Source organism: Chlamydotis macqueenii, chromosome 12 (assembly GCF_036417535.1).
Source record: "Chlamydotis macqueenii isolate bChlMac1 chromosome 12, bChlMac1.mat, whole genome shotgun sequence".
Classification (NCBI taxonomy): Eukaryota; Metazoa; Chordata; class Aves; order Otidiformes; family Otididae; genus Chlamydotis; species Chlamydotis macqueenii.
The window spans coordinates 18,672,940-18,695,803 of record NC_141567.1 but is presented as its reverse complement, the minus strand read 5'-3'; the positions used below and the strand labels follow the sequence as shown (position 1 = coordinate 18,695,803).

At 37.8% G+C, this 22,864-nt stretch overlaps 1 protein-coding gene across 1 annotated transcript in view; it reads left to right on the top strand.

The window, feature by feature from the left end:
- The window catches only part of USP3 (ubiquitin specific peptidase 3), a 47,256-nt gene that overhangs the window by 7,987 nt on the left and 16,405 nt on the right, over nt 1-22,864 (top strand). The window contains exons 2-5 of the mRNA XM_086756866.1: nt 9,897-9,957; nt 12,176-12,307; nt 19,624-19,707; nt 21,402-21,483. Of these exons, the coding sequence (XP_086612992.1) occupies nt 9,897-9,957; nt 12,176-12,307; nt 19,624-19,707; nt 21,402-21,483 (359 nt within the window). The remainder of the gene's footprint in view (nt 1-9,896; nt 9,958-12,175; nt 12,308-19,623; nt 19,708-21,401; nt 21,484-22,864) is intronic.

Genomic DNA, 22,864 nt, shown 5'->3' with positions numbered 1-22,864 from the left:
AGACCTGATAGAGGCCTTCCAGTACCTCAAGGGGGCTACAGGAAAGATGGGGAGAGGCTGTTCAGTAGGGCCTGTAGTGACAGGATGAGGGGTAATGGTTTTAAAATAGTGGGGGGTAGATTTAGATTGGATATTAGGAAAAAATTCTTTACAGTGAGGGTGGTGGAACACTGGACCAGGTTCCCCAGAGAGGTGGTGGATGCCCCATCCCTGGAAACATTCCAGGCCAGGTTGGACGAGGCTCTGGGCAACCTGATCTAGTCAGGGATGTCCCTGCTCCTGGCAGGGGGGTTGAACTGGATGGGCTGTGAAGGTCTCTTCCAACTCTAACCATTCTGTGATTCTATATATCTGTATATGTATTTAAATTTGGATACTGATTAGTTATCAAAGTAGCTAAACCACTAGAAATTGTTTTTAGAATGTAAAGGAGAAATAGAGGCACTATTTATTAAAAAAATACTTTTGGCCATGATTGTTCGGTACAACAAGACTGCTACTGATGTTACTACTTCTTTTTTTTTTTTTTTTTTTTTAATGCATGTTTTCTCACTGTTGCTTTCAGGTAGGATGTGTTTTGTGTGGTATATGCAGGAAGATCAACCACTGACAACTGACATTTATTGGCCTAAAGCTTGACTTGACATGCAGAAAGACTAAATTACCAAAAAATATGGCACTACTGTAGCCTGAGAGCTGAGTATCTTATGTGTGTGATTGGAAGTGCAACATGACCTTATTTCTTTATCATAACAAAAGAAGGAGCAAAGCACGCTCTGTGTCTGTGTATATTGCTGCTATAGGTAATTTGACTTTGGTTTTGCTTTTTTTAAGTCCTTCACCCCCCAGTTCGTTTAACCACTTCCTCAGGAACTGACATGTCTGTTTACAGTGGTTGAAAGAAGTTTTCTTTACCTACCTGTCTGCTTTTCCACTACTGCATTAAGAATGTGGGCAGATGAAAAAGCATGCATTTTTAAACTTCCAAGATTTTCAATGTGGAATTCTGATTGCGTAATCAGAATATCGAACTGTAAGCCAGTGGGGTTGAGTCTAACTGGGGAGGTGAGTTACATGCAGATGAAGCTAATCACATTGTTCTCTGACAAACATGCTTCAATGATAGGAATGTGTTCTGGACTTCAGTGACCTGTTTATTCTGCGAAAAGTTGTTCACTTACCCGTGTTTTACTTTCTTACTCAGTTGTTGCTTAGTTTGTCTGAAATTATATATGGTTTTCCATTGTAATAGAGTGGTTCACTGTAATAATCTGTGAAATTCCTTGTATGAGACTGAGCAATGCTCAGTCACTCACTGTTCACTCACTATCACAAAATTACTTATTTGTTTTCTCACTAAAAACTTAATCTTTTTTATTTTGGCTGAAAGGTAATAGCAGAAGAAATGACTAGGCTTTTTCATAGCCGTAAGTGAGGGTAGTTTGGTTTTTTTCCTGTGTTCTTCAGAATCTGTTTGAATTCTCTTTCACTTGAATGTGATTTGATTTAGGTTAAGACTAGATACTGTTTAAACTTCCATTCATTGTGTATCTCTTTGTTATGAGGGTATGAAACACTGAAAGAATGGTTAACATTTTTGTATGGTTAGTAATGCTTACCAGGAAACTTACTTCCTTGTAAATTCTCTTGCTTTGGTTTAAATGTAATTTAAATTTCATCTTTTCTTATCTTTTCCTCTAGTATGTGGGTGTTAGCTGATTTTAAAACAAAACATTTTAAAGCGTGTAATTAAAAAACATTTCCCCTTCTGTCTGGTTTCATTTTGACAAGAATGCTGTTTTTCTGAAATGGGCAGTAAAGATGAAACTTAAATAATATATTGTTAAATAGAATATTTATTTTTATAATATCAAACAGTTTAGAACAAGTTCAGTCCATTTATGAACTTCTTGTAATAGAGTTGAGGGTAGGATAGAAAGAAGAGCTTTATGTGAAATGAAGTTTGAAAACAAGTGGGAATACTCTTTAAAACCTAAACAGTAAACCAGCTGACTTGTAAGGTGTAGAACATATCTCTAGTTTTCAAAGCCTATAATGTTCCTTTTTCCTGTATTCTCTGTCTAGAATGGAGCTTTAACCTACTCAAAGGTTTAAAAAATAACTCTTGTAACATTTATTTCCTTTTTCGGTCACCTGGTTTTTGTTACAGTTACTCGTCTGGAATTGACTAGCCTTAAGTTCCTAAAATGTAGAGCAGATACTTTTACCAGATGTGTATACAGTTTAAACATACCACTTCCCTCCCCTCAAAAAACCACCCCAACCTCAAACAAAAAAACCACAATCAACAACCATAGACACTTAACTCAATATTTAAGTTCCAGAACTTAATGCTAGATATAAAATAATGTTAGCATTCTACTTGGACTTAGTGCACTTCTGTGTATATTAATGCCTGTCTTGTCTTATGATTTTACCAACATGTTTAGTTGAGATACTCATTTCAGTGGTTTTGATTCCTGCTGAATGTAAACAGACAATAGGGTCGAATAATAAAGTTTGCATGTGTGTTTGTAGCAACTGCCTTGTTATATACACAAAAGAATGTGAAGTAAAAAACTGGTAGCATGATCAGATATGTTAATATGCGTGTACTTAGTACTAAGTAACTTGTGTTGCCTGTTAGGAATCTTTACATACTGCCCGTGAAAATAGGCTTACTTTAGAGGACAGCTCTATATATATATATATTTTTTTTTTTAGGTTTCTTTGACTCTGCTAATAAAGTATTTTCAGTGCCAGAGTGTCTGATTCTGCACATACCTAGATGCCATACAGTCTTGACTGTTCTGTGATGAATAAGACTTGTAATTTTTGCCCTGAGAAGCTCTTTTATTGTACATGCTGGTTTATAATTGAATTTATGGGCCGGAAGGAAAGAGTGTACATGGCTCTGTAATGTTGTTTGGACAGTTCATTGTAAGTGGAAAATCATTGGTTCTAGTCTCTGTTCTAAAAACTGAATATTTCATTTGGTGGATTTTTAATATAGAATGCATGGATATTCATTGCTGCAGAGACTGCAGCCTCGGTAAAAGCTGTAAGTGCTAGGCTTGGTGAAAGTCAACGCTCTCTCTTTTGCTTTGTCTCACTGTTCCCCTGAATAACTACTTATTAATGGGAAGTGCCATCTTTACAGAAGGCAGTGTTGGTCCTCTACTTAGGAGTAGTCTGGAAGGAAGGCCTTCCAAGGGCTGGAGGTACTTGGATTAAACCTGAGGCATTCACATTCTGAGTGAATGGATATTGAGTGGAGAAAACCCCTCAGCTGATTTATTCAGTCTTTGAAAAGATACTGTGCCTGCATTCAGATGCAGTTGCAGAGCTGTAAATTCCAGTGATGGGCAGAGACTTCTTGCAACTCCAGCATTTAAAACCAGAGGAGGGACAATGTCCAACAGACTTGCCTCCTTGATATTTCTCATAGGCTAGTAACTTCAGCAATTCCCTGATTAGAATACTGGCCTTCGCAGATCACTCTCTCAGGTGCCTGATACTACTTGTGTATTGTGTATGGGAAGTTATAGGTGTTTAATTCAGAGCTGTTTTGTGCAGAGTGCTGAGTTTTGGGCTGTCTTACCCTTGCCTGCAAGTAAAATGACATAAAGGACTAGGATGTTAGGGCTAGTAGGCTCCGTTCTAATCTATGCCAATAAACTTAAAATTCTTTTGGTAAATTGTATGATCTCTCATTCTCCGTTTTTCAGTCTGTAAAATGGAAATGGGCTCTCTGAGAAATGCTCTGAATGCCTTGACTGGAAAACTTTGCATTTGAGATCTTATTACTAAAGAGTTCTGCGTAATTTTGGTTAAATATCTGTACAGAGTTTTGTATTGCCTCCAATTGCAGTTGTTTCCCAGGATTTTTTGCTTACAAATTTCTCGCATCTTTAATTCTAGATCTTTGGAGGAGGCAGCTTTTAGTCTGATTCCTTAGGCCTCCTCTCACAGACAGAAGGATCGTGTTTCACAAAGCAAGGCTTTCACATTTTGGTATGCAGATTGTTGCTTCTTTTTTTCTTCGCATGTTGTTAGTGGAGACTGCCCAGCTTGCTTCTGCTGCATTTACCAGGTTCTTTCAGGAGCAAAATGTAGAGTAACATTGTCCTGCTACCAAAACGTAATTGGCATTTGAGGGATTGTTATGCAAAATGAAGTTAAAGGTATGGGAAAGGACAATTAAATCTATTTCTCTAGAATACTTCAACTGTATTCTTGGTTGGTTTTTTTTTGTTTGTTTTGTTTGGTTTGGGTTGGTTTTTTTTGTTTGGTTTTTTTTTTTTTTTTTTTTTTTGGAGATACACACATTTATGTGTGTGTATACACAGGTGCATATGTGTAGCATGCTATAGGTATGTAGCATTTATATATGTCACCAAGTGCTTATGTTTGTGGGACAATTTGCTCAGCACAGTGTCAGTATACCAGTGCAGCCACAACTGTGTAAATATTGTTCCTTGTGCAGGTGGTGACTGGAGTAACAGTGGCCTTTTTCAGTTTAGCTTCTATCAATATAGCTGACCTACTATGTCAACATAAACTGAACTGAAAAAAAGGTCACTTAGTCCAGAGATGTTTCTGTGCAGGTCATTATGTTATTGTAGTTTAACAATATAATAAGATAACAGTGTTGGTACATCTGCTTTTGAGAATAAAATCCAGGCCGTTTTGTAAAGGCTGTGGAGACTATTTGAAATAGTTTAATGACCCTAACCTTGTTTCTGTTCGACATGCTGTTTCACACAAGGACCAAAATATTGCTCTTATTGCGCTGATATTTTGTAGCCTTTTCTTTTGTCATGTAATAAAGGACTATTGAAAAACTCTAAGCACAGTTCTGTAGTAGCTATGACCTCAGGTCACTTGTGCTCCTATGACCAGGGAAGTTGCCTGTTTGCATTGATCACATAGCTGTGCTGCTGCCAGATCTCTGGTGGACACTGTATCTTGCAGGTTTCTTAACTTGGCTGCCTTACAGAGAATGCTTCCTGTTTGTCTCCTCCTCTTCCTGCTTCTTTTTTTTCTTTTGCCAGTTTCTAAATTATGCAGTGTGCTATTTAAACAGAACTGTTAGTTTCACGGGTTGTGTGTATACTTTTACATAGTTGGAACTTTCCTACAGTGGACATGGGCAGCTTTGTTCTGTAAGGAACAGAGTGTTTGCTGCGAGTGTTCATGTTTCATAGGAGTGCACTTGGAGTCAGTTTTCAATAAGAAAACTAAGTCAAGATTCAGAAGTACATATCTGAAGGATCATGAGGGTAAGATGGGGTGGGGGCCCTGGAAGAGAGTGCCAAACTGATCAGCCATGTCTTACCCCTTCTACTTGGCATAACTTGCTGGACATTATTTATCAGGATGATTTACAAAAAGAGGAAGCTGGAGGGGGAGGGACATTTCTGAATGTTCCCGTAGTTACGTATGAGTCTGTATGTGTTTGACTGTTTGCTCTCTTGGGAATGGATTGATACTTCTTTTAATTTACAGAGGACTTTGTAGGATGTGTGACAAATAAGTGTTTGGATTTCACTTAGAGAAATTGTTCTTTAAAAGATAGTATTTCCCCTTCCTGTTACACGATGAAAATATGTTTCTAAGCTTCTGAATAAGCTGATATTGATAGAAAATGACAAATGACTTACTGCTTCAGACGATATTGTGGCATTTGCTTTCCCTTTTCTTTTGACATGTTAGTATGGTCTTTGTCTAACCACTTGAAGCTATTCTAAAAATACGGCAAAATGAGACATTTGGTAACCATTACAGTAGCTACTTTAGTTCAAGCTGAGAAAGCAGCCAGTGTTCCTTAGCCTGTATACCACTAAACAGGGTGTCACAAACACAGATAATTAAGGGTTTTTAAAATGTGGTTAAGCTGTTTGTTGAATGTCACGTTATTGCAAAGTAGGGGCTGCTCATGTAGTGCACCCTTTCTCTTTTTTTTTAAACAGCGGTAAAAATAAACCAACCTCCAAATCCCTATTGGAATACTGATTATTGAGGGAAGACATACGTACCTGCACAAATGGGTTTAAGAGTCTTTCCTCATGATTCTGTGTAACTGAAAGTCCTGAACATCCAAGTCTGTTTTAAGGGCCAGATTCCAGGGCTGTGTAATGTGCTTTGAATTGAGAAGGGCTTCTCTGTCTCTCTTGGTCTGTCTCTCTTGTTTCTGGCCTACTTTTAAGCCTAGTGCCTTCATGTCAGTACCCCATCTGAAAGGAATAACGTGCGCTTTCTTTACAGATGAAGGCAAACTGTCTACCTTGGATTTAGACTATAGATTATAGTCACACAGGGCTGTGACTGCGCTTTTGCTGTGCATTCCGTGGTGCCTGTCTTGTTAAATCTAGTTTATTAATAGTAAGTAACAGACAGTAACTGCTTCAAGATCTGAATTGAGGAATACCTAGAGAGCCAGGCTTTAATGCAGGTATGTACTGAGCCAACATCAGAGGAGTACAGAATGCAATCTTCAGCAACCTTTAAAAAAATCAATTGTGTAATCCTCTCAGAACAGAGCAACTGTAGGTCACAAATTAAATACTGACTTCTGTGTTTAATCTTAGTGGGAGTCACTTCCATATTATTTGAGTTCTTTGTGGGAGGAGATGTTTGTGCAGAAGATAAACTACGCACTTTTAATGTGATGCAATTGGAGCAAAGTTCTTGCTGAAAGTTAAAGCAAACACATGAGCCATCTTTTCCTATTCCCCAGTAGGAAAGATGGAACATTTTAGTGGATGCTATTTTTTTGGCATTGTGCAGAGTTGGTGGACTTGTTTGCTGGCTTTGTGAGAACACTTAAACCTGGTGTGAACTCTGCAGAGTGAGCACTACTTCAGTCTAATTTAACACTTGACAAGCAAGCAGTGCTGGTATTTAAAGTACCTGAATTTGAAATTGTAATTGTCTGGTACATGGTGGAAAGTAAGAATAATAGCTTTGACCTACTGGTTGAGAACCAATTCTGTCCACAGGTGATAACATAGTGAAAGCAAAAATGTCAAAGTGGGAGATTGCTGCTGGGATTTTAATGCCAGGAAGACTGTTTCATGTTCCTGGCAAGGAAAGTGTAGGGTAGTGGTTTGTTCATGCAGCATTTAATCTGTGTTTAAGTGGATGACTGGTTTTGGCTTTTGTTTCCTTCTGGTTAATTTTTTACCTTTCAGTTTGTCTAACTCAGGAAAATGAAATTGTATTGGGTTAGATTGGTTGTCCATTTGTCCCATTTTTAACTGATGATGGCTATTTAAGATCTTGCCTTTCTCTTCTTTAGCAGGGCTGTTGAGATGGTTTTAAAATAGAAGGAGGTAGATTCAGATTAGATATTAGGAAAAAATTGTTTACAATGCATGTGGTAGAACACTGGCCCAGGTTGCCCAGAGAGGCAGTGGATGCCTCATCCCTGGAAACGTTCAAGGCCAGGTTGGACGGGGCTCTGAGCAACCTGATCTGGTTGGAGATGTCCCTGCTCCTTGCAGGGGGTTGGACTGGATGGCCTTGAAAGGTCCCTTCCAACCCAAACCATTCTATGATTCTGCTTACCAGTGCCAAATGTTGGTTTTCTTGGTAACTTTTTGGTCAAATTAGACAAGCTTCTTCCACTTTTTGAACTTGAAGTATAAGCCAGACCAGCTCTACCTGACTGTGCTATATCTATTGCAAGATTACCATAACAGTTGTGGGAACCCGTCCACTTTAGAAATAGCAAAATTTGTTTTTGGAAAACCAAAACCAGAAAACAGAGATGTGTGAGAAAATGTGTTTCTCAAATAAAGTAATAATTGCAGCAGTTGAAGACAACAATTCAGGAGTCTTTACTAACAAGTTTAAAGTAGTTACTTCAAATAATATTTCTGTGGAATGTGCTTTTGTTCCAGTGAACATAGTAAAATTCTTAGTTTTAAGCATTCTTTGGCTTGGGCCTGTGAATTGAAATACAAGAACTATTTGCAGTAATGAATTCAAATCCAGCAAACAAGTCTTTAAGAAGCAGTGTTAGCTATTTTTTTTTAATTTAAATAAAAAAGGCAAAACCTAATGTTGAAAAAGTGTATTAGCTCTTCCAAACAGCTAATCTAGTCACTTCTCTCCTGATGAAAAATTAGCTTCCTCCTTGCTTTTTTCCTTTTAATTAGCACTTAATTTGATAAAGAAGCTTCTTTCACCTCTGTTAGCTTAGTTTCTCTCGATATCTTTGATCTTAACACTTTGATACATACCATGGTTTGTAGCTTAATGAACATATTTTTTAATTTTGCTAGAAGTCCTGAGTTAGCCTGCACAACTGATCCTGCCCTGGAGCAGCTTCTGTGCATGCTTCGGTTTCTCCAGTTCCTTTCTCTAAGGTGTAACTCCAGACAGGGAAGGCTGTTCTCAAGCTTTTCCACAATAGATAAAAATAGAAATAATTCACATGTATGCTAAGATTTTATCCTCTTCTCTTTGTCCCTTCTTTCCCCGGCCTCACAGACCGTCATGTTTCTGAAGTCTTTTATTTTTCCTCTGTGACTCTTTTGACTGGCTGCTCCAAGAAGCAGTTATTTACAGAGTGTAAAAAAATTAGGTGGCATCATACCATTTTGCATTTTTAGGACAATTGAAATTGCCTTTTTATAGTTGTTTCCGCCCTTGCAGAAGTGCACTTAGCATTTCATTTTTCTTCTCATCACATTAGGTGGGTATTTGCAAGTGTAATGCTATTTCTGTAAATTCTGTGGTCATGGATAGTTGCTAACAATTTTACTTAATTCAAATCTAAGCATTGTATAATGTATCATCCTTCCTTCAGTAACGTGATCCAAATTGGAATTCCTCTCAAAACTTGAGGGTTCATTATCGATTTAGTTGTAGTTCCAAAATTGCTGTTGTTTATAAAGATGCGTATACTTTATTTGACTAATGGAAATTTTGCTTTGCTTGCCTGTTTTACTATGTTTTGCCTACACAGGTTATTTATCAAGATTTTGTTTCTAATCAGAATTTGCAGACTGTACTACTGGGTTGGAGTAGGAGTTGGAATATCCAATTTCTATTACTTTACCCTGGGATGGTGTTTCATCATTTTCTAGTATCTGCTGGTTTTTTCCCTTTAAGCCCTTTAGCTTAAAACATCCATATTTGTTTAATTTAAGTTTTCTAGGCTTAGAAGACAGCTAAAAAAGTTAGATAACATCTTCTGGTGTCTTGAATGGATTGCGAAGCACAGCACTGTGTTACATTTTAACCTTTCATCTTCTTGTGTGTGACTGAAAGGGTAAAATCTTTACAGATAAAGCCTTTACCAGCACTGCAGCATAGAAATAAGTATTATATAAATGCTGTGTATGTCATGCATTGCACAGAAATTTATTCTCTGTGCTTCTTATCAGATTGCCAGGCTTTCTTGCAATATCTCCTTTAAAATGACTACTTGTATAACTGGTTTTATGAAATGTAAGTGAAGTGTTGTGGCTTTTTTTCCTGTGTTCATTGGACTCCCTTATTAAAAGCTGAAAGAAAAGTTTTTAAATTTTGCTAGTGTGTTTGCTGTTCGTGCTTCTGTTATTTCCGTATTGTATTTCAAAATTAAGTAGACCTCATGTGGATGTAACACAAACAGAAAATAGCTATTTTTTTCATGGAAATGTGTAGCCTGTGACTAGAACTCAAGCCAGAGAAAGGCTAATGTGCTTTAATGTCAATAGCTCTTCAGTCTGTTCAGTCCCTAATATAGGTTGATGAACATGACTGACTATTTTATGTAACTACTGCTAAGGTGGAGGCAGCAGAGCTGTTGCTAGCACTCAGGATGTGTTATACAACTGTAATATCAGTGCCAATTCATTTGACACTTCTTTTTTTGTTTGTTTTATTTTTTAAATCTTTTATAGTGTGCCGGTCAAATAAAAGTCCCTGGGTCTGTCTGACGTGCTCAAGTGTCCATTGTGGAAGGTGGGTACAAAGTGTTAGTGTGCAGATCTTTTAATCAGACCTTTGTCTTTTTCCTTTGTTGCTTGACTCTGAAGCAGTTCCTTCAAAATTTTCCTGAATGCCTTACGATTCCCTGAAGTAAACCTTTCATGATCTCATTTAACACTGTATGTTTATACTGAACACACTTCTTTGCTACCTTATGAGAGTCCAGAGATAATAGTCAACATCATTTTTTTTTTCCAGAAGAACAGTGTACGGTGAATGTGATTGCTCAGCTCACAAAGTGCCTGCAGAACTGCTAATTCAGTGAATTATTCTAAAGTTCCATTCTATAAAAGATGTTTCTATTGTAATAAGATTAAACCAATAAAAACTACTGGAAACCAACAAATCCAAATTCAGCACAGCTTATTTTGAGAAAAAAAGCGACTGTCCAGCCTAGACAGAAAATACCTTAAATGTGTTGTAGTGTAGGTGTGGAATAAAGTTATTGCCGTAACATATAAGGACTAGTTACCATCAGAATTCCTTCAGAGTACACTGGGTTTTTATCTGTACTAGTTGAAGTACAGAAAGAATTTGTAGAGGAATGATACACTCAGTGCTGTTATTTATGTCAGGATAATTGTAGAAAATTTGCTGCTACATAAATGTTTGAGATGCACATACTAACGAGAATGCAGTTGCAGTGTTGACATTTAGACAGTATCTGAGATGTGAACATGTTTTAATCTGTAGGGTAGTGTCTGTGCTGGTGTGCTTTTATTCTGGAAAAGCATCATAAACTTAGAGACTTTGTCTTTTTAAAGTGGATTCAATAAACTCCAGGTTTTGATTCTTTGATCTGGATAGCATTAAGTGCCACAACTTTAATAATGTCTCGTATTCAGAGTTTTCAGCACAGAACTTTTATTTTTTTGTTTATTCACTTATTTTAGAAATATATACTTGGCGAGAGCTAAGAAAGGGGGAGCTACTTCATGATGGTGTGAAATAAATAGTTTGGAATATTTTACTTGTTACCAATTAAAAAAAAAATCCTACTGTCCACATATGACCTTTCTTGTGTGGAGTTGGTAGACATGAGTCAGTTATTCATGCCGTTTGTTTTGATTTTTCAAACTACTCCCATGCTTAGAATGGAAAATGATTTAAAAGAATGTAATATACCTTGTAATGGGAGCACACAGCATATTCTTCTGTTCAGATAATGTTTGAAATTAAAGGAAGAGAAATACAGCTTTTCAGGTCTTCACTTGAAGGTTAGTCGTGGGAAATGTTACTGACCATGTTATAGCAGCAGAGCATTTCTGATGGGAGCATAGCTTTACAAACCTGTCATTTGGCACTGTTAGGCAGAAAACCAGGCACAGCTTGGCAAGCACAGCTGTCTTGTTCGGGTTATGACATAACTGCTGCAGGATTCTGCCAGCACGGCAATTTCAGTGACCCTGTGGCTTCAGTGCCTTAACTAGCACAGCTGCGTTAGTGGAATTGTTTACACCCGCATGTGAGAACAAGTGTAGAATACAAAGACCTTCACGTGGAGCATGTGCAGAGTTCCTGTCAGTTAGCGTTACTGAGCTCAACAAGCCAGAAATGAGGGAGAAGGGAATTCACCTGAGGTCTGGCCATGCACCTCTAAGTGTTAATGATTTTCAGCTGACACTTAGGGCTCTTGCGTTTGTAATGATGCTTTTTAAATTAAAGATGCTGAATTGTCTAGATTTCAGTTTTTTAATGTGAAAATACTCATTGTGTCAGCAAAGGGGGTTGTAGATTTTTTTTTTTTTTCAGTTTTGTGACCCCCAAGCTTAGAGCCTTTCAAATTTATGACTTTTATGAAATGTAGAATGCACTAATATTAAATTGTGGTGTAGAATGGGAAAGCTTAAAATGGATTTGTTTTCATAGGGAAAAAGGGAGCTAATAATTTTCTCAGTCGTGAAGGTGCATCAGTCTGTTCAGGGCCCAGGTCCTGGGGTTTGGTGCGAGCATACCAGTTTGTGGTTGCTATGAAGGAGGTGGAGGGATTAGTTAGGACAATGTGAGAGAGAAAAGGGGTAAAAAGTTAGAAGACTTAACCAATGTTTTCACACAGGTGAATTGCCTCTTTTAATGCCTGTATAAATATTTGATGCTTATTAGGCTGCCTTTTTTCTTCTTATTTTCAATGAATGTTGGTTAAGTAACTGTTTTAAAAGTATAAGACTTTTTTATTTTTCATTTATTTTAGATATGTGAATGGCCATGCAAAAAAGCATTATGAAGATGCACAGATTCCTTTGACCAATCATAAGAAAACAGAAAAACAAGAGAAAGTTCAGCATACTGTGTGTATGGATTGCAGTAGTTACAGTACATACTGGTAAGGGTTTAAATGCTGTAATTTGACAACTTTTTACCTACTTTAGAGGGTGAAAACTTCAAACTCTCACGAAGCATTGTATTGCACATATTTTTAAGCACTTAATCTCTTGTTTTCCAGATCTGGCTGTTTAAAAACAGTTATGAAATAATCCTTTACTTTTGCATGTGTACTGTAGCACTGGTTGTGGCTAAACTCCCGCATTTCAAGAGACTTAGCAGAAATTTACTGAAATAAATGCTATTTTTGTGTTTTGGAGTTGCTTCTGTTTGCTTTGGAGTATGTTGAGAACCTGACCTTCTAATTGCAAAAGCTGCAGTTTGGTTCTAGTTACTCTTTCCATCAAATTGGTGAGCCTTTCACATATTTTTTTATTTGTCAGAGTATCAGAAAGTAAAGTAATACACTGTAGTTCCTGCCCAAGGGATGTGAACTTGGGGGGGCAGAGGCGGGTGTTTTGGTTAAATTATTTTTCTAATGTATCGGGTTTTTTTCTTCACTCTGAAAGGCTTTCTTTTGAAGATTTGGTGCAACTTTTGTGAGTTTGGAAAAGTGATGCTGGGAAGCACCATCAACTCTCTGGCAAGTTTAAGTGGTAGGAATCACTGAAGTGAATCTTTTAACAGAATTATGGCCTGGGCTGATTTATTCTGTTAATTTCTTAGCGTGAGATATGAGCAGTGTTTAGGGAGATTTAATAGTTACGCTGGTAATGTCAGGTTCCCTGTCTTCCTTGTTCCTCAGAGAGCAAAGACTGGACGTCTCTTGAAAGCAATGCTTTTGTATGTTCAGCATCTTCCATCGTCTTCACCCCTAAACAAAATGGACAGCTGCTTCTCTTTTTCCTCTTAGCTTCATGATTTCCCGTATATGTTGTTACTTGTGTGGTGTGGCAGTGCTGGATTTGAACAGTGCAAATCAAAGGGAAATCAGTGTTACAGTCTTGTAAAATTACTTAGTATAAAGCTCCACTGATGGAGATATTTTGTTCAAATAATTGAGTATCTTTTGTGTACTTCACCAAGGAAACATCTGTTTGCTGAAGTTTGGGTATCCAGTTTTATGAGGAATACTTCTGTAACAAATATTTTTATCCTCTGCGAGTGAAATCATAGTTAAGTGATCTAATCTGAAGAAATTTTGTTTGGAGCAACTCAAAAATTCAGATGGTTCATGCAGCAATAACAAAAGCTGTATAATGTTAAGCGTAGAAGAAAGCTTTCAGTGGCTTGTGATGTACAGGGATTTTGCTTTTATTTACATTTTATTTAAATGTATTGAAAGCATTTTTATCTGCTATGATGTGAAAACATAAAATTTTTCTAGGTGGTACATATGCACGGATTACTAGCATTGGAACAGCTGTGGAAAGCTAATTCCACTTTCACAATTAATGCTGTTAACAACTGAGTTCTATGTTGTGGCCTCTGGTCTTGTTTTGTTTGAAGTATGACCTGTTTTCTAGTCACTCTGAAGGTAATAATGTGTGGAGCAGTTTTAGCAGGGTATTTGAAGTCTTGATTATATCTCCATTTACTATAACAAGTAGTATCCCCAGCTTGCTGAGGCTTGATGAGTCATACTAGCAAGTCAGAGCACCCTACTGACCTTATCCCAGACCCAGTATTGGCACTGTAAAATGAGGACAGCCAAACTGAGGACTATGGGGTCTGTTACTGAAACAAACTCTGCTTGTGAGGAGCAGGTAGGCACACACTTAGGAAGCTCACTGGTGTTTCACAGCATATTTGTGGTGGGACAGATGAGGAGCAATTTAGCATGTGATGTTTTTTCTGCTGTAATTGAAGTAGAAGACCGAGTCATTTATGGATGAACTGGAACTAATTGTAGAGGGTTTTGCCTTGGGGAATTCCTATTGTGTATAATTCACTTGCAAATTATAACTCTCCTGTGCTAATGTGAATCTGAACAAGTTTCAAAGCAGTGTATCTTTGCTTTCATTTAGGGTATTTCAGGTTTTTTCCCACCTGATAATTGGAAAAAGATATCTGGATTTGTTATTGCACCCATTTTTTTTTTTTTTTTTTTAGTTAAAATGAGCTTAGATGTGTAAAGATAAAGCAGAAAGCATTCAGATCGATTCCTGCCGTGTTATTTCAGACAGTACTGTAGGGGCTGCTGTCAAATAGTGCTTGCCAGTTGAAGTAAATAGTTGGGTGAATTTGAGCCATAACTAGCTACTGTGGAGACTGAATTTTGAAATATTACGTGTTAGCTTCTTCAGTGTAGACATGAATCCAGTAGACAGTGCTATGTTCATGCAGTAATGTTTCTTTTAAGTGAACTTTTATTTAAAGATTAATATTATGCTAGCAGTGAGGGCAACCTCAATAATTTCAAAGTCAAGAAAACACCATTCTAAGACTTAATTGAATTTTACTTCTACTGTAAAAACAACAGAAGTGTTTTGATGCAGTGCTGGCTTTTATAATTTTATTTGCAATTTTGTTTACTGCACAGAGTTGAGTAGAATACTCTTGTTCTGTTTTTATCCTATGGATCCCAGTTTACTGTGTTCCTTACTTGCATGATAGTAACAGTGACCAGGCCTGTATGGGCTGTTTTCTAAGCAGAAGGCATTTAATCCTTTGCTTTTCTTTGGCTGGGTCATAAACTTTCAGGCAGTCATGAGAACACAGTCCAGAGTTTACCTTAGCTATTCTTGTCAGTCCAAGGGGAAGAAATACTTATGTGACTGTTGAAGCTACCATAGTTTATTGAATTTTGTTTCTAGTTCACATGCAATCTTGCTGTAAACCAAAACCAGATCAAGCAGTCTCCTGTAATTGCGTTTCAGCGTGGAAGGCTAGGTGTGTATGTTTTCTTATACGTGATCACAAGCTTTCAGCATAGCTTTGAAGGGAAAATGTTTCGGTTCTGGTGGGGTGATAGTTAATTTTTAACTTTTTAATCTGAGATGAGGTTTTTATTATTTTTATGAGTTTGGTAATGTTTTGAAAAATGCAGGCATGCTTGAGGAATCATTAAGTATTGGGCAACTAGGGGTTTGCTTTCTAGAGGGTTTTGACCTTTCTTCTGTGTCCTCCTATTTGCCTGTTCAGTCTTGATAGTGGAAAAATTGAGTGAATGTTAATATTTTATTTATTATAAGAGTACGACTTTTCTTAATTCTTTTGTCACTTTTGAGACAGTAGATGCAGTACTAAATCTTAAGACTGAATTACGTTTGAGACCCTAAGCACTGAGAAAAACATACTCCTGAATTCCACTTTTTGCAAGTAATCAGCCTTTCAGTTAGTTCTAAAGTAAAGCACGAAAGAGTTTACAAGAATTATAGATCTTTTTTCTCTTCAAGCTATCCTATGATGCTTTCTCCTGCTGTGTTAGTGATTGTTTTTGTGTGCATGAGAAGTAAAATGATAGGTGTAAGAAGCCTGCTTTCAGAAGTACGTTTCTTGAAAGAGGACTCTTCCAAAGTTGTTTTCTCTGTGGTAATGCACAGACAGTTGGTTAGCACAGAAGAAGAAAGGCTGCCCTGTGAATGTGTTTGCACAGTGTGTTTCCCGTGTTCATTTAATCCCAGACTCAGTTCAGATTTCTGACCCATTAGCCTCCTTGTTATCTCTTTAAGGGACATGGTTGTGCTAATGTTGGTCACCCTCCACCCCCCACCTCTGGCTGATGTGAAAACAGCTAAGTGTGAAGGACTTAAAAATTATTTTTCAGTCTTTTTCTGATGATGGTTCTATGTAAAAAACAGACTTAACTGTACTAGCGCATGAGGATCCGAAAATGAGGTTGCTTAGGGCCATTGTTTTGCATTTTACAGTCAGTGGAAATTAAAGAAGGTAAAAAGACTTCAATCGAGAGAGTAAAACTTGACTTCTTAGCTTATTTGTATAAGGCTTTAGCACAACTAAGGAAACTTGTATTTTCTTAATTTTTCTTGTCCTGTAATTCTTCAAATCCAATCAGGGCTTTTAAATGTGGCATGAAGTTCTGTAACCTACTGAAATGGTCAGCAGTAAGCATAGGTGTTCCCCAGAGGAGGGCATACATTCACTGGCTTGCTGCCATTTTAGCAGCAAAGGTGGACAGAAAAGACATAGCAGAGGTGCTAAAAATAGGAAGTGTATAGAGAGGAAAATACTGTGCTAACCCATATAAGGCACCCTCCTTGAAGTACAGAATTTGTTCTGTACAACTGCTATTAAAAGCATATTGTAGAACTGCTGTATGCAAGAAGGTGTGGTGTTAATTTGTGATAATCCTGAGGACCACAAATTAAACATCTGTTTTGAAAGTCAGCTTCACGTGTAGGAAGTAATCGCTCAGCAGTTTACCTTTTAAGGTGTAGGCTTAGCAAATTTTAAGCTATTAAAGCATAAACTACTTCCTATGCTATTTACTTTGTTTATCCGAAATAGATTGGTAGTAGTGCAGATATTTCTGGTAGTAGTTCTGAATCCTCAGTGTTGCAAGGGAGGTGATTTAAAAAACCTGCCCATTAAAAAGAGAAATAGAAGCAGCTCATCTTGGTTTTAAGTGAATTTTAAAATTAGTTTTCCACTGTTGCAAGGACCCTCAAATTTAATGATATGTATGGTTTTATTCCTCCATTCCTCCATCTTGGGGAAAGTGCTAACTTGCAATTTTTTGTAAAGAAGTAACTGGTATGTGAGATCAGACTAAAAATAAGGTTAACATGAACTTTAGGGCATGGAAGCAACTATAAAATCATCTTTCAGCAATAAAGTTGGCTTAGAGGCTTTCAGAGAGCTTGCATCTGCTTTCATTCCCCATTTATAAATGTTGGTAGCCACACAACTAGAGCAGCAATGTAATTGTGCTGGTATACCTGGGGGCGTGGAGGAAGTGGCCCGTACTCTATCCACCCGCACCATATTTACCTCTCACCAAAGCTGGCCTGGGTAGTTTGCTGTGATGGTTGTCTTGTGAGAGTGGCAGATGCAGGAACACTTCATTAGGTAATTGTAGGTGGCTGATAAAGCTGAGCTACTTAAAACATGGCTGAAAAATAAGTGTGTTTAGAGACTTCTTCCCTATCCCAGACTAGCTAGGTCTGTGGCAATCTTTAAAAAAAAAAAAAAATTCTGTTACTGGCAAGAGCTATTTTATAATTTCTAGATCTTGCGTAAGTATCCAGAGCTGCTGTGTTCATTGTTTGGAAATATTGAGAGTGATAATTTCTCTTCAAAGGCAAAAATCCACAGAGATCCTGGACAGACTGGTCTTACAGACTCCTTTTGGTGGCAAGGGCCTTTACTTTCTCAACTGTATAGTCTCTTCAAGAATTCAGTATTTGAATTAACACTAGCAGTACTGTTCCTTTGAACTACATCGCAGATTTATGCAACAAAGAATGTTGTGAATTCCAGTTATGCCTGAAGTTGGTAGCTTCGTTAAGTTAGGAAGCTCGGATCTGCTGTAGCAGAGGAGTAATCTGAGACAATGAGGATGTGTTTCACATTTGAGTCAGTCCTGTGCCAAAGGGAAATGAGAGAAATAGCTACAGTTCTGCTATTAAATGTATCTAAAGTTAGTTAGTTATCTTCACAGGAAGCGTTCAGGTGCCTGCCGGAATTTGAAGCTGCAGTTTGATGCTTCACAGTAAGCATAGGGCTGACAAATGCTGCTCAGTTACTGCTGAGTTACCTTTGTGGGATGTTGGGGAAGGGAAACTGTGACAAGTCTTTGCTCCCTTTCTGTAGCACTGCTCTCAAAAGAGCTGGTGCAAGTGATGTTAAGTCTTTTCTTACCTTCTGTTTCTCATACTAGAATACAGGTTATCTGGTTGTTGAGCTAGCTCTTGGCTAACCCTCCAAGAGTAGAGTGAAATGTCATCTGCCGCTCCTGTGCACACAGCAATAAGGCTGCTGCTCTGATGATTCTCTCCTTTGAGAGAGACTCAAGGAGGCTGCACAGAAATCTTGGTTTACTGACGTGCAGGTGTGGATTCTGCGAGGCCTGGCCTTCCTTACTGACTGCAGCATTTCTGTTTCTTCGTTTTAAGACATTTTTGTCCATCCTTTCCCTCCCCTTTCTGCTACCCCACCTCTGTACACAGGCGTCATCTTTCCTTCACAAATGGAAGAAAGCGTGGATAGGTGGGTCCACGTTACTCTGGCATTTTAAATCACTTCCCCGTTTTTGTGAGGGCAAGAAATAAAAGGGATTTAAAATACAGTAAAGCAGCAGAAGTAATGCCATCTTGCAATGGTGTTCTCCCTTGACAGTTTTCTTTCCTACTCTCCTTTCAGTTCTTCAAATTGACATATGCACTGTGGATTGATCTGTACTCAGAAAAATAGTGAAATAAGGTGTGGGGGTTTTTCAGCATTCTCTAAAAGACCTTCATCCTCCCCTTTATAAATGGTCTGTAACTTTCGCACTATATGAGATGTTACAAACCCACAGTTTGAGTATTAAATTACAATGAACATCTTTGCTTCTTGGGAAAGTGAGATATTTGTAGAATGTTATAGGATTGTAGGCTTTTGTAACCCTTGCTTCTGCTGAGAGGCCATTTTGATTTGGCTTCACTTCGTTTGCCTTGAGGCAGTTGGGGGGAGACCAGCTGCTCTCTCTTCTTCAGCTCACAGTAGGTTAGTTACTTACTATTGCATACTTACCCTGAAAAAGCTCAGAATACTAACTTAAGTTATATAAGAGTTTCTGTATATATATATATATATAGACTATGTGAAAGATTGAGTGATATTTCTGGTTAAAGCACGAGATGCAAGTTGCTGCAGACTTCTGGTGTGACTTTGGACAAATCACATAATCTCTTAGTTCACCTTCCCTGGTCTTTTTTTCTGTAGCAGAAACTTTTACATTCTGTGTGTATCTGTTCAGCGTCTCAGGTTTCAATGATTGATACCTTTACAGTATTAAAATAAATTGATTTATGCTATGCATTAATAAAACCCTTGTATTCTGATTGCTGGATGTCTGTTGATCTTTTCTGATAAATTTTCTATGGATTGTCTACTAACACTGCTCTTGGTTGCACTGTATGTTTGAATATTTGTTGAACTGAAATTCTACATTGGGACAAGCAGTACATTAGGCTTCTGATTTCTAATACAGAGCTGAGCTAAAACATGTCATAAGATAGTGTCTGTACCTTCACTTGCTGTAGGGCAGTTTTCAGGGGGAACCAAGCTCAGTATGTAGGTGTTGTGCTCCCCTATTCCCCTTGTAATCTTCCACTGAATTCCTTCAGTGCTTCCTGCAGGTAGGCTTGCATCACCGTTTTGGAGTACTTCATTGAAATCCTTTGCACATTCTGATAAATGTTTTTCTTGCAGTTATCGCTGTGATGATTTTGTAGTCAATGATACCAAGCTGGGCCTGGTACAGAAGGTCAGAGAGCACCTACAGAACTTGGAAAAGTAAGTAGTTTGTTTACATCCAGACTGCTTCGGGTGGACTTGTAACACTGCATTGTTTAAGTGGTATTTCTGTTTTATATGTGTATACGTATATATATTGGTCCTTCTATGTGTGTGATACTGTGTATGTTTAAATATCTGTTTCACCACTGAGAAGCAGAGGTGCAGAACGAATGGATTTGGCTGATTTCTTACGTTTTGTTTCTTATACAGTGGAGCTTGTAGAAGCAGTGTATGATGATACAGGAATTTAGATACTAACTTTCTTGCTACCTAGCCAATAATTACTGTCTCTTTCCATATGAATGGCAGAGAATTTCCATAACAGAATCATAGTTCTGTCAAAACCAGAATACGCTTCTGGAGCAGAGAAATTGAAGCAAAAATGCAGGTGGAAATCGTCTTCATACTAATTGCATAATTTTGTTTTTTTTTTTTTTTTTTAAAAGAAGATACTAAGAAGGCTTATGAACTGGGAATCATACAGAAAATACTTTTTTTTTTTTTTTTTTTTTTTTAAATCTGGTGCTGTTCCACTGAAAAGTAGATATTACAGTCTTTGTGATGCAGATGCTGTGGCCGGTGCTAGATAGCAAATAGTTTTTTCACAGTTTGCTTGGAAATCTTGTATGATACTAAGTAACTGTATGCACTGTACGTGTGCATACAGTGCTTCCAAATACATGTGAATGCCCCAGAGTTCAAATAGGACTCCTGTTAAGAAATTGCTGCGAGTTTGGGAAGTCTCTGGATTGTTCCCGAGTTAAGTCTGTCACTTACTCTGTCGGTAATATTAACATTTTAATCATTTTCCATTCTCTTTTTGATGGGCTTCTCAGGTATGTAATGAGATGTAAAGCTGCTTAGGCATAATGAGAAGTGCACATTAGTGTTTCAGAATGTCCAGGAGATCTAGCTGTCTGGGAGGTAAATGACACTGTGGAGGCTTCTGTTGTGTGTAGTGACAGTTTTTAAATGTTGGGAGGGCTTTTTAATTTAAAAAAAATGGAAAAAACAAACAAACAAACAAAAAACCCCACAAACTAAAATCTAAAGTTACAATTTTGCTATTATATTAGTGAGAAGTCATAAACTGGTAGAACTGAGGGGCCAGTAATTTCCAGTGATGTGGAAAAGAATAACTAATTGTTTTTGTAACTTTGTATTAGTATTACACAAATGTTGTAACCACATGTAATTTTACTGAAGTAAAGGAAGTGATCTATAATACGTAAGTCATAGCATTTGAGATATTTTGGATTTTTGGTGACTTGACTTTGTCCTGATTTTTTTTTAAGTTATCTTTCTAAAGGCTTAAATGATTCTTTTGACAGAAGAATTTTATAGAAAATTTTGTATTCAGTATTGCTTTGATTAAGGAAAGAGATCTATATTTTGGAGGAAATGTGGCATGCTAATAAGGCCACTGTTCAGGACACATACCGTAGCATGCATAACTTAATGCAGTTAACCCAGACTGTTGAAAATGGGATGTGTGTCTGTACTCTGAGGGAGATGCAGTCTGTTTTGAGACTATGAAATGTTGCAATTAGGAGGCTCTTTGCTGTCTTAATGACAACTGATGGCAGAGGTTAAACAGAGGCACTGTGTTAAACATTAGGATGATTATCTGTTGTCCATTTCACAGTGTTTTGTTTTTATAGTAAGTAACCTCTTTTAATATTTTGCAACAGCTCAGCCTTTACATCAGACAGACATAGGAAAAGAAAACTATTGGAAAACTCATCTCTGAACAGCAAGTTATTAAAAGTAAATGTAAGTATGATGGATCTGCTACAGTGTGTTGAAGGAGTTATTCTAAACCTGTTGAGGCTTATAGTTGGTCTAGACTTGAAATAGAATCATAGAAGCAGGGGCCATAGAATACTTACAATCAGTTGCCCAAGTTCTACTTGGTGCGTGATGTCTTTCTCATCTCCTGGCTGCACATTTAGAAGACCCCTTCTCACAGAAGAATGTTTGATATTCTGCTGCATTTCTGTTGACCTAGACTTTGAGCTTCCTTGTGCTTAAGAAGGGTTTTGTGTCAAGGTGGAGGTACAGGGCTGTTTGACCTTGGTGTGATCAGTGAAATTGGAAGGAGCTTGTATCTACTGGGGTTAAAACAGGGCTAGATGCAAGACTTTCCTGAGGAGACAAGGGGTTTCTGTCTTCCCCCTCCCCACTCGCAAAAGGCAGAGAAGCAGGTGCACTGCCTTTTTCTAGGAGTATAAGAGAGTAATTCTTAGGAAAAAGTAAAAAAAAAAAAACAAACCAAATTTTTAAAAGAACTTAGTAAAACTTGTTTCCAAAAGGAACTGTGGACTATTCTGAAAGCTTTTCTCTCTTTTTCCTGCTATTTTAACTTCACATCTGCAGAATAGCACCCAGGAGAGGACGATCCAGCCCTTGCTAGATATAGCTGAAGGGCTACATAGTTTCTTCCAGACAAAGAATGCTTCAAACCAAATGTCTCTGTTTTCCACAGTTTGGGTTAGGGAGTTTTCTAATCTTCATAATTTTTCCCAGATTTTAGGGAGGGAGAGGGGAGATACTAACCCAGCTGTATGCAACTGTTTCATTTTTACCCTTGGCCAGAAGGAGTGGTAGAGCAGAGCTATTCCTCCGTGGCCTCTGGGGCTGCAGGAGAGCAGTGTAGTCAAAGGGAGCTGAAGTAATAGCAGTCTTCAGCTATGAGGAACAGTACCTGATTACAAAGATAAGTTCTTGAGAGGAGTATGAATGGAAGCAAGAAGGTGGGGTGGGAGCAAAGCAGTCAGTTGCTGTTTTGCAAAGTCTGTAGGGCTTTAGTTACTTCAAAAATGTGCTACCTACGGTCAATTTTGGATCCTCTGAATGCGCTGTGTATGCTTCCTGTACGGTCCTAATCTTGTGGTGATTAAGGAAGCCTGGGAGAAATAGTGAAGGTTTTTTGTTATGACAACACACAGCATCATTGTCTGCAAAACTCAAAGCCAGTAAAAACCAGAAGAAAAATTCTAGGCTACATTTAGATACAGAGAAGACAATTGAAAACATGAAGTTAATGCTGCTTTTATCCTTCTTAGTCTGGGCTGTCTTCTCAGATTTATTAATACTTGAATATTACCTGTGGCAACAGATGTTTTTATGTTGGCACATTGGATCCTTATCTAGA